A 17,615-nucleotide genomic window follows, 5' to 3' on the forward strand; every position below is an offset into this window, starting at 1 on the left:
TGTTCCTCGATTGCCAAGAAAAATACTTTTTCCAATGATTATTTGATTATACTTAACCCGCCGATATTTCAGACACGATCGTGAACAAGATCAGCAACGGAGGATTAAAGACAAACAGCGTGGACCTGGATGACGACGAGGATGGTGGTACAGATTCTGCTCAGGATCTCGAGGGTTCCGCCGATCAGCCATTGGACTTTTAGACTCCTTAGAATCAACCAGTAACAGCAGCAACGGGAGCAGCACCTTAACGCGATGTCGAACAGCCGGACGACATTGTTTCCCCTTGTAAAGGGGAATGAGGAACGCTCGTCCTGGTCGTCCGCTGGTTTCGAGTATCGCCGTTGTAATTGGAGGTGTCTTCAAGTGAAACAGGTCGGCGAAGGCTGCGACCCACGCGTGAGCCTAACAAAAAGAAAACGTCAGAAAAGCAACGAACAAATACGAGGATTGACGAGATGTGACACGAGCAGCGGATACACCCTCTGGCATCGTGATTGCACGAATTCAATTGCGTCCTCTTTAGCGATTGATCATGATCCTTAACCCGGGAATGATCATTTTTCAACAATTAATTTCTCGTAGCGATTTGTTGATTGATTATTTCTAGATTGAATTGAAATAAGAATGCTGTGTATAAAGGTCTTATTTTTCTGATATTTTTCTCCTTATTTTACGTTTATGGTTAATACAAATTAATCTGTTCGAAAACACAAGTGCCAAACGGGTTAAGAAGCTGCTGAATCAGAGAATCGTAGGAAGCTTGTACAGTGCAATAATCAAGGGGTTACTTCGTGCAATGGCAATCTTGTATGATGCTGTATTTTGATCAAAGATCACGGTAAGAGATGTCGATGTTCGACGCGATGAAAGAATCGTATCGATGATCCTTGATGAGACACGTTGTACCCTGTGTGCCCGTCGAGGTACCTCCATGCACAACTCGTCTATAAATAATATAATTATATACTATTTATGCATATACAAACTAGAGGTTTCACGAAAAAGGAAAGAAAGAGAAAGGAGAGATGAAGAAGTAAGAGAAAAAGAAGGAAAAGAAGCTCATTCTCCATCAGATAAAATTCACATGTCCACTCCACGACATATAGAGATTATAATACCTTTAACAAGAAGAGATACAAAAAAAGGAAAAGAAAAGAAAAAGAATGCTCTATGTAATTATGATTTCTAACCGCGATAGATTAACGATATCTCGAATTATAATGTCTAAGCATAATATATATATATAAATATACATATAAATATATATATATAATACTGTCTATGACTTACGATAATACAGCGGACGAAGACAAGCTGGCTGAGAGAGAAAAACTGGCTGATCGTCAGCGGACGCGAAGGACTCGTCTAACACACTCTTAGAGAGATGCACACGCTTGAAGATGTAGAATATAAACGGAAAAAGTATCTGCATAGTCCAAATCACGAGTTTATAGGTTTAATTGAGCTCTCTCGTAATAAAGCACCTTCGCTGGTTCTTAACACAGGAGAAAACGTACGCCGACAGCTAATATAGATTTCCGTCGCCACGCTTATTTATTTTCTTCACGCTAAACGATTAATCTTTCTCCACCAATTCTGTCCTTTCCTTTTTTAATTGTCTTTTCTCTCGTAGCCATCTTGCGTTGCGAGGTTTAGTGTAAGATATATTGCATAAAAAAGGATGACCTATTTCATACTCGCTAACTACTAAACCGTAGTTCAATCACGACGAACAAATCATTTTTTAAGCACTATTTTCATGGATATAATTAACGTCTGACTTTTTCTTGGATCGGTAAAGACTTGGTTTCTACTGCTGAAAAAATATTTCTTTTTTATTGCAATAATTTTACATAATTTATATTGTAACAATCGAGGATACCTAAAGAACAAACATTTTTATAATGTTTAACGAACACGTCGTGATTTGGCTGCGTTTACTGTAATTATAAGCATTTTTACTTAACGACTTTTACTTAACGAGTGTGTGGTACACCGTAGGTACTAGAGTATAATAACATGTAACCTGTAGAAAACTGATCGGTGTGACTATGTGAATATGCCCTAGTATTAGATGGCAATTTACGTAGGGATAGCCAGTGCAAATTATACGTATCTAGAACAAACATGGAGATTGAGTTTTCAAGTTTAGGGTACACATTGTTTCGTTATGTTCGATCAAATTCGAGCCATTTAGCGCTCTAATGTATTATTGATTAGAGATACATCTACTCTGAATTTCAGTACTTATATTCTAATCAAATCTCTATTCTTTTTCTAAACATTTGATCGATGGTATATGAAATAGACAACATCATTATGAAGTATTCACACCGAAACTAAATTGTATGTTTTATTATTCTGTAAACTGTGAGAGTAATGTTTTTGCATTTTAATGAATAATGTAATAGGTACCGCATCACTTTGAAACATTTAAAGTAACATAAAATAAGAATTCGTAGAAACTCTCCGTGCCATTAAACATTTGGTGTACGGGAACCTCGTCCGCGATGAATTAATTAATTAACGTGTATACTCTTTGCTATGTTGAGCGCAATTTATATTCTGCCTGAATTATTATTATACCGTCGACCTAGATTAACAAGCATATTAACTTCAAGCAAACATACATAGTTTTACCGAAAGTCTTGCATATTGTATATACATAATTATATACAATGGAAAATCATCGTCTATGATCTTCGTACCGTGATGATTTTGTAAGGTATGCACCTGATCAAAGCGTAAAGAATTTTTACTTCATTCCGGAGCTACTATTAATATTTCACCAAATTGGTATTGTACATGTGGCTGTAAGAATTCTTTATGAATAAAGATTGTTGTAGAAATCTGGAGGTTTCTATCACTTTCAACCTAAATAATTACACAGAAGTAAAAGAATGTATTTATGAAGGAATATATTATCTTTATTCATAATATGTAGAAAGGTATATATTACAAAATATCAAATATTTTAAGCCATAATTGAAATACAAATGATATAAAACCTAGTAAAGATTTAATGCACTCTTTTTTAATATTCGAGCACTACTCTTAAGCTGCAATTTAAAAAAAATTCATATTTATTATCAAAGAATAACACACAATTTCGAAGAACTTGTTAAACACAGATTATTGAAACTTACCAGTTGCCTAAATGCAACAAATCGAATCCCTCATTAATCTTATCGAACGGAAGATTATGTGTAATAAATTCATCGAGAATTAATTTTTTTTCCATGTAATCTTGCACCAAGTTGGGAACACTATCTTTGGACTTCCATCCACCAAACGCAGTCCCTTTCCATACGCGTCCCGTTACCAATTGGAATGGACGAGTGCTAATTTCTTGACCAGCTGCAGCTACACCCACTATAACGGATGTGCCCCAACCCTTATGACAAGATTCCAATGCAGCTCTCTAAACATAAAAAATATGCTAAGAAAGCCACCCCGCAATTTAGTAAAAATTTTGATTCAATATTTAATACTTACCATAGTGTTCACATTACCAATACATTCAAAAGTAAAATCTAGTCCACCATCAGTTAATTCTACTAACACTTCCTGGATTGGTTTGTTACAATCTTTAGGGTTAAGAAATTCAGTACATCCAAACTTTTTAGCTGGAAAGAATAAATTTTTTTTATTACTTCTCAACATTTTTCATGCAAAACTTCAATAAGTTCTTTTATCTTACCCAACTCGAATTTACTTGAATTCAGATCTATTCCAATAATACGCTTGGCACCAGCTTGCTTACAACCAAATGCAACTGCTAATCCCACTGCACCTAATCCCCATATAGCACATGAACTTCCAGGTGTTACCTTAGCAGTGTTTAGAGCAGCACCATATCCAGTAGGTACTCCACATCCCAACAAACATACTTTATCAAGTGGTGCAGCAGGATCAATCTGAATTATATAACGTCTTTAAATTATTTCAAGCAATTTTGAAATATTTACATAAAATAGAAGTACCTTAACAAGAGAAATGTCTGCCACTACAGTATATTCAGAAAAAGTAGAGCAACCCATGAAATGGGCAAGGGTTTTTCCCTTGCAAGTAAATCTGGAAGTACCATCAGGCATTACACCTTTGCCTTGTGTAATACGAATTTTGCTACATAAGTTTGTGCTTGGATGTTTACAGAATTTGCACTCTTTACATTGGGGAATGTATAATGGAATCACATGGTCACCTGTAATTTATATATGATATCTCTTAGTAGTTAGTAAACATGTAATAATATATAATATAATAAACAATATAACAGTAGTACAATACCAGGTTTAAATTCGGTAACATCTTCCCCAACACTTTCAACAATACCACTGCCTTCATGACCAAGAACACAAGGAAAGATTCCTTCTGGATCCAACCCATCTAAAGTATAGGCATCAGTATGGCACAAAGCTATAGCTACAACTTTAATTCTCACTTCATGAGCTTTTGGTGGTGCAACTTCAACTATTTCTAACGAGAGCGGCTGTTTCTCCTTCCACGCTACAGCAGCTTTACATTTGATAACCTAACATACAAAAATATTCTAATTCATCATTTATTTGATCATAAATTACTGATCGCAATCTTTAACTTGGATAAATAGCTATCAAAGAATATGAAAAAGTATGTATAATTCCTAAAATAGCTGTTTTTTAATTAATCGAAAATCATTTCAATGTAACTGGCTTATTGTAATAAATGAATTATTTAGATTCAATTTAATCGTAACAATGGAACAAAACAATTTGTCAGAAAGAAATAAATACCTTTCCAGCTGTGTTCGACATTATTGTAAAATGCAATAGTTAATAAACGGTGTAAAAAGAAGCAAAACTCGAATGAACAGTACTACGATGAATATTAATCACACCGGTCACGATACGTTTATCAATGAAATTATATAAATTCAAGGTCGTGGTTTGCACGCGTTTTATTTACTGACATCTAGCGTTTATAAATCTGTACTCTAAAATCAATACAAAGATCTATACAAAATTTTAATGCGATTTATAACTTAAAAATAATTTATAAATGTATCATATATTTATAATAATCATTTAATATAATTCAAATAAATTTATTCACAATCTAGCTGTAATAATTTTGTATTATCCAATATATCAACATCCTATTATATAAAAATAAACGTATGAATTTGTATGAATTTTTAAATGGAAAAATAAAATTTGTTATTAGAAGGAAGATTAACATATTTCAAAAATAGCATTTAGCAAAATTTGTATTTATGTAATTTATTGAAGACAATATTTCAATAAAAAGTATATAACAATTTTTATTAACAAAATTTTATTCTGGCAACATCTCAAACATTATCAAATTATTACATCAGAAACATTATATAGTTTGACCCAATATGACTTTTATCAAAGATAAAGCCCACTTTGTATGGTACAATTTTTATTTTGTTGAGCTGTTTCTACAACATGTACATAGATTTATAAATCATCCTCTTAACATGTTTATCTTTCATATTGCATTGTACAAAGTAGCAAATAATTTTGGTGCCATTAATAAAGACTAAGAAATTTTTCATTGCATATCATTCAAAATGCACAATCACTCTTCTGTAGTTTCAAGTTGCTTCAAAACTATGATAATACAGAAGAGATCAATTGATTATAAACACATCTCAATGTTGAAATAGATTATTCCATGTACAAAATGTTACATTTATCAATTGGAATTTATCACTTTCAATTTTATTTATTTGCACAATCACTAATATTTATCTGTGAACTTTCTTATCTAATGCCAACATAGGTAATGTTTTTACAAGTGTAATAAAATGTGCAACTGTATAGCCAAAGAGAGCACCTAAAACACATGGAATTGGCCAAGCTTGCCATGGTCGGTCCCAGTCTAATGGGATCACAATAGCACCCAACCATGTGCCTAAAAGAGTAGCTTGAATGTTTATCTTTATAGCATCTACTAGAACATTGCCTTTCTGTGATTGTGCTCCTGTTATTATTTCTAGTGCACCATCCACTCCTAAATGCAAACTTGCAGGAACAAATGTAAGTGTAGTCAGTGTGGCAGTGAGCATAGTAGTTTCTTCGTGGTGCATGAATACTGGTGCACCAAACAATATAATTACTATATAATATACAATGGATAAAAGGAAACCAGCTAACAGAAATTTGAAAATTTCTTTTAGATATCTAGACCAAGTTCTTCTAGCTCTTGAAGATGTCCTAAATTCAGTTTTTGTTATAAGCGTAGTTTCAGAGTGAAACATGGGAAGCATCAATTTGATTACTTCTGCAAAAAGCAGAATCAATAGTACTGGAATGAATTTATACTTTCCCACATTATACAAATTATCATTTAACTTAAGTAATATCAGAATGCCAGGGAAGTAAATGCAAGTAAATGAACAATATGACAATAGCAACCTTTGACTCAATTTGTTTCCAACACTCATCTCCCTTATTTTCCTAACCTGTAATAGAAAATTGAAATGTATTCATGCTAAAAAATTTTTCAAAATATTTTAAGTATATTTAGTAATTACTGTTTACTTGATATAATATAAAATAATCCTTCCTAATTTAATATTCGATACAATGCTAGATATACTATATATAAGATATATAATAATATACTAGATATAAATATATCACTATATTTTGTTAGATCTTTTTAAATCTTTTACAAGATCTAACGAGATTTTTATACATATTATCTTTTAATAAAATAATACTATTAAAACATACAAATAAATAAAAATTACGCACAATTTCAGCTTTTAATTGAATAGGAAAAAATATATCACCATAAAAATAACTATATTCACAAACATTACTAGATCACAAACACGACTAATACACAAACATTGTTAGATCCCAAACATTACTAATGCACAAACATTATTAGATCAGCTGTTCCAATCGTTATACGGAACGGGTAAGATACGGAAGTGAATGTTCAAAATTTATGTGTAGTCACAATATTTCTTGTTTCTCGTTATAATTATATGTTATAATTATCATGGGAAAGAATAAACAAGCGCAACGGACGAAGAACAATGCAAAAGTAAGGAAAAATTTATATTAATTGAAAAGATTAATTTGTGTACAAAAATTTTATAGGTTAGGTTTTATTATTGTAACACTTTTTCTTAATCCAAAATTATTATATTTCTCTAAAAAAATTATATAGTAATAACAATTGTATAAAGTCATATCTTTTTAAAATAGTTATTTAATTTTAATCACTGTATCAAAATTTTTTATATTCTTTGATGCAATCCATCAATGAAAATTTTGAATCATTATTACAAATATTTCAATATTATTGTTATTTATCATTTATAGCCATCAAATAGCAGCAGAAGTGCAGAACTTCTGGGCACTTCGATACCAAATTTTATTGGTTTCTCAGCTGTAAAGGATGGAGGATATGTACCTGTATTACCAGGTTTAACACTTTGCAATACAAATGAGGTTGAAATGAACAATGTTGATAGCAATTTTCAAATAGTATTAAAAAAAATGAATAAAAAAGATTCAACAACAAAATGCAAGGTGACAAACAATTATCTGTATTATTTACAAAAATGATATCGAGACTAAAAATTTTTATTTTTTATTTTTATTTTTCAGGCATTAAAAGAATTTGCTATTATGTGTAGAGATTCAGAAATGTTAGCTGTGGAAGGAATGTTACCATTTTGGCCACGATTGTATTGTGCCTTAGCAATTGATATAGAACACAGAATCAGAGAAAGTGTACAGTTAGCACATGCAGCTGTTGTAAAACGTGTAGGCAGGGGTATAGCAATGTATTTGAAACAGCTAGCTGGAGCTTGGTTCACTTCTCAATATGATACATATCCTCCAGCTGCATCTGCTGCTAGTAATTCATTTAATGTAAGTGACTATAATTTATTAATAATAAAAACTTGAAACTACCAAAATTAATATCTATTTTAATGTGAATATTTTTTACATATAGGATACGTTTCCACCTAAAAAAGTTATTGATGCCATTGTGCATTGTCAACATGAAATCTTGACTTATATCTGTGATAATATTACTGTTCATAGTGCCCAGACTTTATCTATACAAAAGTATGTTTCTTATTCAAATATATATTTTTTAAAAATTGTAAGAGATGTAGATTATAAGACTTATTATGTTACAATTTATTATTAGGAACCTTACTACAGAGGTAATGGAATTAAAATATCAGAGTGTGCTAATATCTAGTTTATATGGATACAGTGTTTATTTGAAGAAAGTTCCTATCCAAAAAATTGAGGATATGATTGATATTCATAATAAAATTATAAACAGCAACAAATTTTGGAAGCTAGCTAAAAATGATTCTGTCCCAGTCAAAACAGCTTTCTTTAGTGTACTAACATCAATGATTGAGAATGCTAATCTATTACTGCAAAATGAAAAGAAAAGAACTGTAACAACTATTATCAATAATCTTGATGAAACAGAACCTGCATTGTTGACGGTTGTATGGGAATCTATGCTTAGTACTATAAATAAAATAGAGGTAAATGATTATTATCTATACTGTTTCTGACATCATGAGTTTACAATATTAAATGATATATTATCTTTTCAGGACTGGTACACTGTAGTAAATATTGAGAAACTAGTATTACCAGCATTATGGCGTGTTTTACGAAATGGACAATGTTGCGCTAGTATTGTTTATCCAAATTTATTACCCTTTATTAGTCAATTTCCAAAACTAAATGTTGATCCTCATTACTTGTATATATCTTTCTTCAACCATATGCGACAAGGGTACTTAATTAATCAATTGAATTAAATGTCGTAATTATATTAAATTACACAGCATTCATTAATTTTTTCCAGATTTTCCATTAAAAGCGTACAAACGAGCCGTTCTGAGATGCTTGCGGTGACGACATCGTTCGCCGAATGTTTGCGTTATACAGTGTTTTCAAATGTTAATAATCGAAACTTATGTAATGCTCTGCTCATAGAACAGGTTCTTATTTTATCCACTTATGTACTACCGTGATGATTTCTACAAAAGGAATATTTATAATTAATTGATTAATTATTTCAGCTCATACCATCATTAGAAATGTATTTGAAAGAAAATAGTCCAATGAAACAAATATTTTTTTGTGAAATTACTCATTTAATACGATATTGGAGTAAAAATCGGCACAATGATGATTATAAAATTTATTCTTGTTTGATACAAGAATTTTGGCAAAATCTTGATATATTGTACACTTCGCTTTTAAATGCCAACGAAAATTCCGAAACATTTGATACTCCAGATACAAATAATTCTCAAATAGAATTTCTAAACATATTACAGACAGTCCCTGAGCAGGGTCGGAAAAATTTACAAGTGAAATTTTGTAATCTGGAGGAGAATGTAACAATTCAGTCTCCAATACAAAATGTGGAAAATGATATCGATACTGAATTTGTTGCTGAGCTTAATAAGTTTGTCAGTTCCCTTTGCATAAAATATTTTAACCACATTATTGGGAAACGTGAAAAACAATATGTCACGTACCTAAACAAGCTTATAACTTGTTTTGAAATCGATGAACTTTTTAAAAATCTATCCGACTTTCTTAAAACGCAAATTAATTTACTTAATTTCTGTGAAATTTTACGAAATTGGTTATTGGAACGATCAAAAGAAACTGAACATATAATAGAACTAATATTCAATCTTATGAAGTACATGGATCATTCTGAGAAAAACGAAATTTTAAAATCATTAATAGAGGTAAAAGATAAACATTGTTTTACGTGTTATTAAAAGGATATATATCACAGTACATTTTATTTGCTTTCAGTTTGATGATATTAGAACTACAAAAAGTGTTATACAGTGCGCGTTATCTGAGAAACATAGAAATGATGTTATAGTACAGAAATGGTGTTCACAATCTAAGATTAGTAGTATATTGATAGAAGTAGCAAAGGAAATTGCTTCAAATAATTATTCAAGTAAAAATCAGAATCTTATATTGTTATCTTTTGAACCTCTAGAGGATGGTAGTAAGTTCTTGATATTTATTTAATTTGATTGCATTTTGTTAGTACAATACAGATAAATATTACATGTATATATTTCTTTTTAGGTTTGTTAATAAAAGAAGAAGCGGTCAATGAAATTATATCTATACTTTGCAGTTCATTCTATGAAATAGATGAGAAGTGTCTGTTAGATTTCACGTATTTAATTTGCTGTATTGTTCCATTAGCATGCTCTCATAAGGGAACGACAGCAGGAGCAATACAAATATTAGGAACTCTTTTCGAATTGCGTTCACATAATTATTTCAGTAATAATTCTGACTACCATCTGATAGATACAATGCGAGATGTATGGATGAAAGAACTTTTGAAAACAATTCGAGAACTTTCACAATCTGAATCTATTAATTTGACTAAAATGTTTGCGACTTCTATGTGGAAAAAGATATATAATCGGTAAGAAAATATGTTCATTATTTATAAAACATTTTAATCCACTTTTTATAATATTTTCATTATACTCCAGAAATGAAGAATATGATAAAGAAATATTGGTTGACATAGCCGTTGATTTTCTTGAAACTATACTTGATAGTGGAATCTCCTATGCAGAAGAAATTATTTTAACATATTTAACAGATTCTGATATCACAACATGGATAGCTGAAACAACTGGGATAATCATATATGGTGAAGTAATAACTGGTGAACTGCATGTGTCATCTCTTAATCAAACTATACAAATTCACCAGAAATGCATATCTATTGATTTAACCAGTAATACAATAACGGATAATACTGAAAGTTGCTTAAAATGGGCATTGTTTAATATAAATTTATTAGATAATCTATGTTTGAGATCAATTAACAAATCTAAATCAGAAGAATCCATCACTGGAGAATTATTGATACACAATTTGAATTTACCAGGAGCTACAAATTTATTAATTAATGTTATATATTCGATTATTTTGGGAGAAATTTACTCCAAACATTATAAATCTGTAAGTATAGTCACAGCTCGTAATATAGGAACACTTAATTTCAATAAGAAAGGAATTAATATTTCATTGAACAATTATTTTCAGACCAAATGCTATGATAATGTAAATAAAACTTTAGTGGCTGTACGAGATAGTTTTAAACAGTTACAGATATATATTAATGAAGATACATTTAATGAAATTCGTGATTATATAACAATGTATGTATTTTGAATAAGTCTTTTTAATAAGAGAATTATTTTATAAAATATTACTCATTTTGATCATATTTGCAGGAATTTTTCAAAATACGGAAGTATGTTATCATATATAATATACTTTTGTTGTACAGAATTATGTCCTACCAAAGAACCTAAAGAATTATTTAAATGTTACAAAAGTAATGACATATTTTCTTTAAATGGAGAAATAATGCTTCAGAGGCTACAGGTATTGCACTATTAATTTTAAAACTAATTTTTAATTTCATAGAATAACCGAAAATTTTATCTTAGATTCTATCCAAATTTGAAAATTTGGATAATATCTTGCATACATGGACAGCAGACGATAATGTTTCTGAATTAATACTGACAAGAACTATGTTGATTGAAGAAGATATTTCGAAGTATTGTAGAATTGTGGAAAACAAACCTTCATTACCAGATGATTGGTAACATGTGTTTTATATCATAAATATCAAACTTCTAAAAATCAAAAATATATAACGCTTTTATGTTTCTTTTACAGTGAAATTTCTGAAATTTCCTGGGATAAATTAAATATACCTTTGGAACTTATAAGATTGTCAACAGAACTCGTAAAGAAAAATCCATCCAAATTAACATATAAACATTGGAATTTTATATTAATATCTGTAGTCCTATGGCCGCTTTCTGTTATTAATTCAAAACAAAATATTAATAATTTTAAGGTTCGTATCTAATTATTTATATTGTCTGAAAATAATGTATATTATAATATTATATTATATTTTTATTTATATTGGTATCTACAGGTATCTGCAATGATAGTAGCCATTTGCCAACTTTATCACGCAGTGCAAGATTTAATTAACAAGCATGAACAGAAAAAAATAAAAGTCATGTCACCAAAGATATTAGATGAATGGAGAAATGCTTTCGTCGGTGATGCACAAAGTGGAATTGTTCAGTGTTGGATGCTTTATGCAGGTATATTTATGATTTAAATTTTATATTATTGACTTTTTGTTTGCAACTATATATATTATATTATATTTTGTGTTTCAGACTCGTATAATGAAAAAACAACAGCTTTGAAACCTGTCCTATTGTTGGATCACTTAGGAAAAGCTATAAAAATGGTGGATGGAAATGTAATTTTCAAAAGTTACATACCTTTCACAACAACTGTTGAGCTGGCATTGAAATTACTTCAGTCTCCCATAGCTAGTATACAATTAGGAGCATATCATATATTAAAGCACGCAATACCAGAACTTGTGCAACAAGACAAGGATATTGCTGAATTGGAGGATTTCAATATAAATAATTTGAACATTAGAAAAATGGAAAAAGTACTTGAGAATACGCAAAATATCGTAAATATCATTCTAATGGATTTCAAGTAAGTTTTCAGTTATTGTTTTATTCATAGAAAACAAACTTTTAATTTATGATATTTTTCTAGATTATGTGATACTGTGAGTTGCACTATTCAACCATACACAGATTCTTATACTTATACTGTTGGATATTTATTATCATGGGCTATCATCCTAGAAATGTGTGCAAATGCTCATGGAGATTTACTATATCAATATGCAGAGATACTTAAGTAAATATGTTACTTATTTTCAATTGAAGATTCATTTTCAGAGATTTTATTAATTCTAATTAATATTAAGGTTTCAGTACTTATATATATATGTGTTTTAGGGATAATTTTTTTCCTAATTTATTAAATAACATATTTCGATTAATGCCAGTGGAAGTGCTTCAAGACAATAAAAACAAGGGTGCTAAATTAATGGAAATTTTTTCTACTGAACCATCTCTAGATTTTTTCGGTACTAATATTTGAATTGTCTTTTGCTTTTGTTACATATAACTTTTGTTTTAATATTTATTCATTTATATCTCATAGAAAGTTGGACAGAATGGAGACTTGACCATATTGTATGTTGGTTATACACAAATAGTTTAAGACATTTACCAGTGTTAGTGAGACAATGGTGGAGTACTGCTGACAGTAGAGTCAGTGCCGCCGTGGATAAGATTACAACTTATTATGTTAGTCCTATGCTTTGTCAAGAGGAACTTCACAACAATAAATTACAAAGCATCGAAAACTTGCAAGTGAAGGTACATCCAACATTCCGCGAAGTGGTAGCTTTATATCAAATGGATGATACAAAATTGGAACTTAATATTGTATTGTCATCTAATCATCCATTGGAACCAGTTACTGTTGAACCTAGACAACACGCGGGTGGTACAGTGAATTGGAGGAATTGTCACATGCACTTGTCCATATTTCTTACACATCAAGTAATAATTTATCAACATTAGTCAATTAAATTAATTAATGTTTATAAGCATAAAACAATTAAGTTAAAGTCGGATTAAATAATTAAGGAAATTTGTATTTTGTTTCCTTTTTATAGAATGGATCCGTATGGGATGGACTTATATTATGGAAAAGAAACTTAGACAAGAAATTCGCTGGCGTAGAAGAATGTTATATATGTTACAGTATTTTTCATGTAAACACATATCAAATACCAAAATTATCTTGTCATACATGTCGCAAGAAATTTCACACTGCATGCCTGGTAAGTTTTTAGTATCCTTAACATTTAATAAAATTTAGTATGATTAATGCCGAAATATTTACTTTGCTTTTCAGTATAAATGGTTTAGTACAAGTCAGAAGCCCACGTGTCCGATTTGCAGGAATATATTTTAATCTATTATAAAAAATATTTATAAAATATCTATTTATAAAAAATAATTTGTACTTCTGTATAAGTAAATAAGTTAATGTCTGTACATAATAAAATTAATTAAAGAGATCTATTGTCAATGAATTGTATAACATTGTATAAATTTTCTGTCCAATGTAAATTATATAGAAAACCAATAGGCTTAAATTTACATCAAATGATTCAAAAAGTTGATTCCGATTAAATCAAGTTGCCTATACTTTTTATTGTATTTCATTAATCAATTAAACGTCATTTATAATTATAAAAATGTGTACATGAAATGTTTAATACTTCATCGGAAATTATTTAATGTCGATAAGAAATTTCTACCTAAGATATGATTGATCAATTTATGATATTTTCCGTACAGAACTGTTTCACGCGATTTAAAGAGAATGCAAATAATACAGAATGTGATAAGATTACAACTGCTTTTAATCAGGTGTAGGTAAAAGATAAGCATCACTCTTTTGGAGAAGTCAGTAATATTAGGTTCAAAGATGCCAGGTAAGCTGTATTATAACTTTATACAAATCATTTCATTATATCAATTTGTTTCATTAATAGGCATGAAATACAGAGTATTTCATGTTTATGCTGCCAAATGTTGTCAATATATTTTATAATTAAACATAAGAAGGAAATGTTATATAAACATAGGCCCGTGAATAATTTATTACGAAATTATAACAAAAATACTAAAATTACAAGTGACCGGATTCGTATTCGATCGATTAGTTATGTTTACTGAAGTTCTTGTTCAAATTGTCGATAGCTCTTGTAAATACAAATAGCAAAGCACTTACTACCCCATGTTTACATAAAATTTTTTTCTTATTTTTAACTGTAAAATATGCTGACACCATTTGGCGGGATAAAAATAAAATACCTTGTATATCTTCAACAGCATATTCTCTATTTGAGAAATTAAAAATTTAAACTCTCCTACTAATCCTACACTTATCGCCAATAAATTGAAAAATATCCAAATTCTAATTCTACATTCATTGTCTACATGTAACAAAAATATTCACTCGCAAATTCCAAACATTAAATAACGAAGAATAAAATAATTCTATTATAAATGCCAACATTTATCTTTTCTTTTTTTTCATATTCAGATTTTTATTTTCATGTATACGTATGGGCGCCAGACACCTTTTATTTATTCTTCTCTTATCACTCGGGAAATTGAATTCTAGAAAAGTCTTATCGAGGAATGACGATTGTTTGCAATATCGTATATGAATCATATTACGGTTACAGTCATACTATTTACATGTCCCTATCTATTTTATAACATAACTTTTCACGCTAAACTTATCTATGCTATATTTAAGTACTTAGGGAGAAAACTTTATAGCTACGATAAGCAAACATCAGTTTTTTATTACGCAACCGATGCAAGTCAAAAGAAAATATAATTATATATAAGAATATAAATTTGATAAAGAAAAATTATTGGTAAATTAAAAAAATTTCTTTCATCAAAGCCTATAGATGGGTTAATCGAAGTGCAGGGCAAACTTTGCCGGAAACCGCGGTCACCGGAGGTCGTGACATAGATGGGTCAACCATCTACGTCGGCAGAGCTTTCCACAACGGTGACATGATTCCAGCGAAAGTAATCCCCGACAAAAATATCGCCTATGTCTGTCACAATGGCGAAGAACACCAGAAACATGATTTCGAAGTAAGTCAAACGCAAAACGCTACGCATCATTACATTCAAATCATACAGTCTTTTATAAATGACCATTCATTAATCACTAATAATTTAGAAGACTGAAAACTAAAATTAATTCCGGAAAATAAATTTATCTCGAGTGATCATCTTTAGAAAAACATTGAGAAGCATTAACAAAATGAGTTGAAGTTGACTGAAGGAAACTTACTATAGTCTCCAAACATTTTAATGAAATTAAAGACATTCTTAATACTTTAAAATAATCCTTTGTATGAAATTCAATTGAGAAATATATTAATATGGCATATTAACAATTATTTCTTTTAAATTCTTCTCTATCTTCCGCTATCTTCAAATATCTTAACTTTTTATTCCGAGAGTCAGCGATTGGAGGGAATTAAAAACAGCGGGAAACTGAAATTCGGTCGAGTGATTTTAATAAATAATACATTTTTCCAATGACGAACCTAATCATCCGGTGTAACTATATAATCAACCTCTTTACACACACAAACACGGAATCGAGATTTTGTGTCAAGGCGAAGTCGTTTTGCGGTACGGGATTGGAATACGGTTTATACGATCTGCATCATCCTTTAGCTAGTTTGTGCGATTACGAATTACGCGGTTGCCTTGGATTTTGAAAAGCTAAAACTAACGATTCGTTACTTGCATTTCTCGTGTAATCATCTTTCTTTCATTTAAATGGCTTACTACCCTACGTTTTCACTCGTCTGTCCGCGCAAGGCAAAACATCTCATGAATCGTAATAGATCATTCAAACTCTTCATCAAATATTTTGCATTACAGATAAGAAGTTATTTTGAATAATCGTCTAAGAAGCTTATTATCATCCAATCCATACAGAAGTCAAACTGTAACTCCATCGAAGTTAATCGTTCGATTACTGAAAAATTACATTATTATGCATATTAATTATGTATATTTTGATATTTTATAACTGAGAAACGGAAACTTTCGGAAAATAGAATTGATCAGCTGAACTTTTACACCATTCAATTATTGTGTTTCCAATGTGATATTTAAATTTAACAATTGTATTTAGTGACTTATGAAAAAAGATTGATCAGATAAGATTTTAATAAAATTAATTACCGATTTATTTTTATTTTCTGCAGGTTTTGTGCAAAGGAGATTTCGAGTGGGAGTTTTCCTCCAACGGAGCAATCCCAGGCGACGCGGTGATCGCAGGACAGACCTCCGATGGAGAACCTCTGTATGTTGGCCGTGTTCTCCATAATGGATCCCAAACAGTTGGCAAGGTCGGAGTTTACTGTTCCTATAACCGTACAGAAAATTTATATTCCTAATGTAACATTGATCTTAATCAAGATTAATCAATGTCACGTAGAAAAGAAAAAGTATAAGAAAAAACATGACGCTAGATCTAATAGAATAAAATACCTTGAATTTGAAAGAACGTTTAAAAATGAGATTATTAATGAAAATATTGTTTCCTACAGGTTCAACCTAGCCACGGGTGCTTATACATCCCGTTCGACGGTGAGGAATTGTCTTTCAAAGACTACGAAGTGCTCGTAATTCATTGAGTATAATAAAACTAAGGTTGCCAGTTGTTATTAATGGGAATAGTATTCTTATCATGACTAATATGACATTTTTTTTGAAATTGTGCACACTAATCATTTCTCAAAATAAATAAATTATTACCTGTTCTCTTTCTCAATCTTTGACTTGCTGTAATCCAAACCACATGAATTTAAAGATAATATGAAACTGAAACGTAGTCGATAAGATAAGAATAGTGATACTAATTATTTGTTAAATATCGTATCTAAATGCGAAATAACTCATCCTGACTTATTGAAAAATATTAATCATCTTTAGATTTAAGTATTAAGTATAGATTTTATGTACTCAAGAATATTTGGTTGCAATGATGAGTAATAATATTAACACAGACTAT

At 30.2% G+C, this 17,615-nt stretch overlaps 5 protein-coding genes across 8 annotated transcripts in view; 3 read left to right on the top strand and 2 right to left on the bottom strand.

Annotated features, from left to right (window-relative positions):
• LOC132909782 (proteoglycan Cow) overlaps positions 1-2,852 on the top strand; it is a 230,102-nt gene extending 227,250 nt beyond the window's left edge. The window contains exon 10 of the mRNA XM_060964873.1: positions 73-2,852. Coding sequence (XP_060820856.1) covers positions 73-203 — 131 coding nt within the window. The 3' untranslated portion in view covers positions 204-2,852. The remainder of the gene's footprint in view (positions 1-72) is intronic.
• Positions 2,853-2,908: 56 nt separating this feature from the next.
• Positions 2,909-4,921, bottom strand: LOC132909787 (alcohol dehydrogenase class-3). Its single transcript, XM_060964879.1, has 7 exons — positions 4,779-4,921; positions 4,294-4,537; positions 3,987-4,207; positions 3,704-3,920; positions 3,499-3,629; positions 3,150-3,424; positions 2,909-3,062 (listed from the first exon to the last, which is right to left on the bottom strand). Exons 1-7 carry the CDS (start codon positions 4,797-4,799, stop codon positions 3,038-3,040), a joined length of 1,134 nt encoding a protein of 377 aa, XP_060820862.1. The 5' UTR covers positions 4,800-4,921; the 3' UTR covers positions 2,909-3,037.
• Positions 4,922-5,248: 327 nt separating this feature from the next.
• Positions 5,249-16,866, bottom strand: LOC132909802 (phosphatidylinositol-glycan biosynthesis class F protein). 4 transcript variants are annotated; one of them, XM_060964907.1, is made up of 2 exons: positions 16,784-16,866; positions 5,249-6,475 (listed from the first exon to the last, which is right to left on the bottom strand). In XM_060964907.1, exon 2 carries the CDS (start codon positions 6,455-6,457, stop codon positions 5,759-5,761), a length of 699 nt encoding a protein of 232 aa, XP_060820890.1. In that variant the 5' UTR covers positions 6,458-6,475; positions 16,784-16,866; the 3' UTR covers positions 5,249-5,758. The 4 variants fall into 4 exon arrangements, with proteins under 4 accessions (XP_060820890.1, XP_060820887.1, XP_060820888.1 ...); XM_060964904.1 differs by lacking the exon at positions 16,784-16,866 and adding an exon at positions 6,771-6,837; XM_060964905.1 differs by lacking the exon at positions 16,784-16,866 and adding an exon at positions 6,750-6,828.
• LOC132909750 (E3 ubiquitin-protein ligase listerin) lies at positions 6,920-14,067 on the top strand. The gene is made up of 22 exons (XM_060964767.1): positions 6,920-7,068; positions 7,350-7,559; positions 7,638-7,904; positions 7,990-8,105; positions 8,191-8,545; positions 8,618-8,802; positions 8,875-9,010; positions 9,092-9,775; positions 9,846-10,050; positions 10,134-10,485; positions 10,556-11,033; positions 11,118-11,233; positions 11,309-11,462; positions 11,528-11,685; positions 11,763-11,946; positions 12,031-12,205; positions 12,284-12,620; positions 12,684-12,830; positions 12,932-13,062; positions 13,140-13,543; positions 13,660-13,827; positions 13,902-14,067. Exons 1-22 carry the CDS (start codon positions 7,024-7,026, stop codon positions 13,959-13,961), a joined length of 5,067 nt encoding a protein of 1,688 aa, XP_060820750.1. The 5' UTR covers positions 6,920-7,023; the 3' UTR covers positions 13,962-14,067.
• Positions 14,355-17,364, top strand: LOC132909815 (uncharacterized). The gene is made up of 4 exons (XM_060964926.1): positions 14,355-14,487; positions 15,474-15,673; positions 16,807-16,950; positions 17,152-17,364. Exons 1-4 carry the CDS (start codon positions 14,481-14,483, stop codon positions 17,236-17,238), a joined length of 438 nt encoding a protein of 145 aa, XP_060820909.1. The 5' UTR covers positions 14,355-14,480; the 3' UTR covers positions 17,239-17,364.
• Positions 17,365-17,615: the final 251 nt, after the last annotated feature.

This window comes from Bombus pascuorum, chromosome 8, assembly GCF_905332965.1.
Source record: "Bombus pascuorum chromosome 8, iyBomPasc1.1, whole genome shotgun sequence".
NCBI classification, from domain to species: domain Eukaryota; kingdom Metazoa; phylum Arthropoda; class Insecta; order Hymenoptera; family Apidae; genus Bombus; species Bombus pascuorum.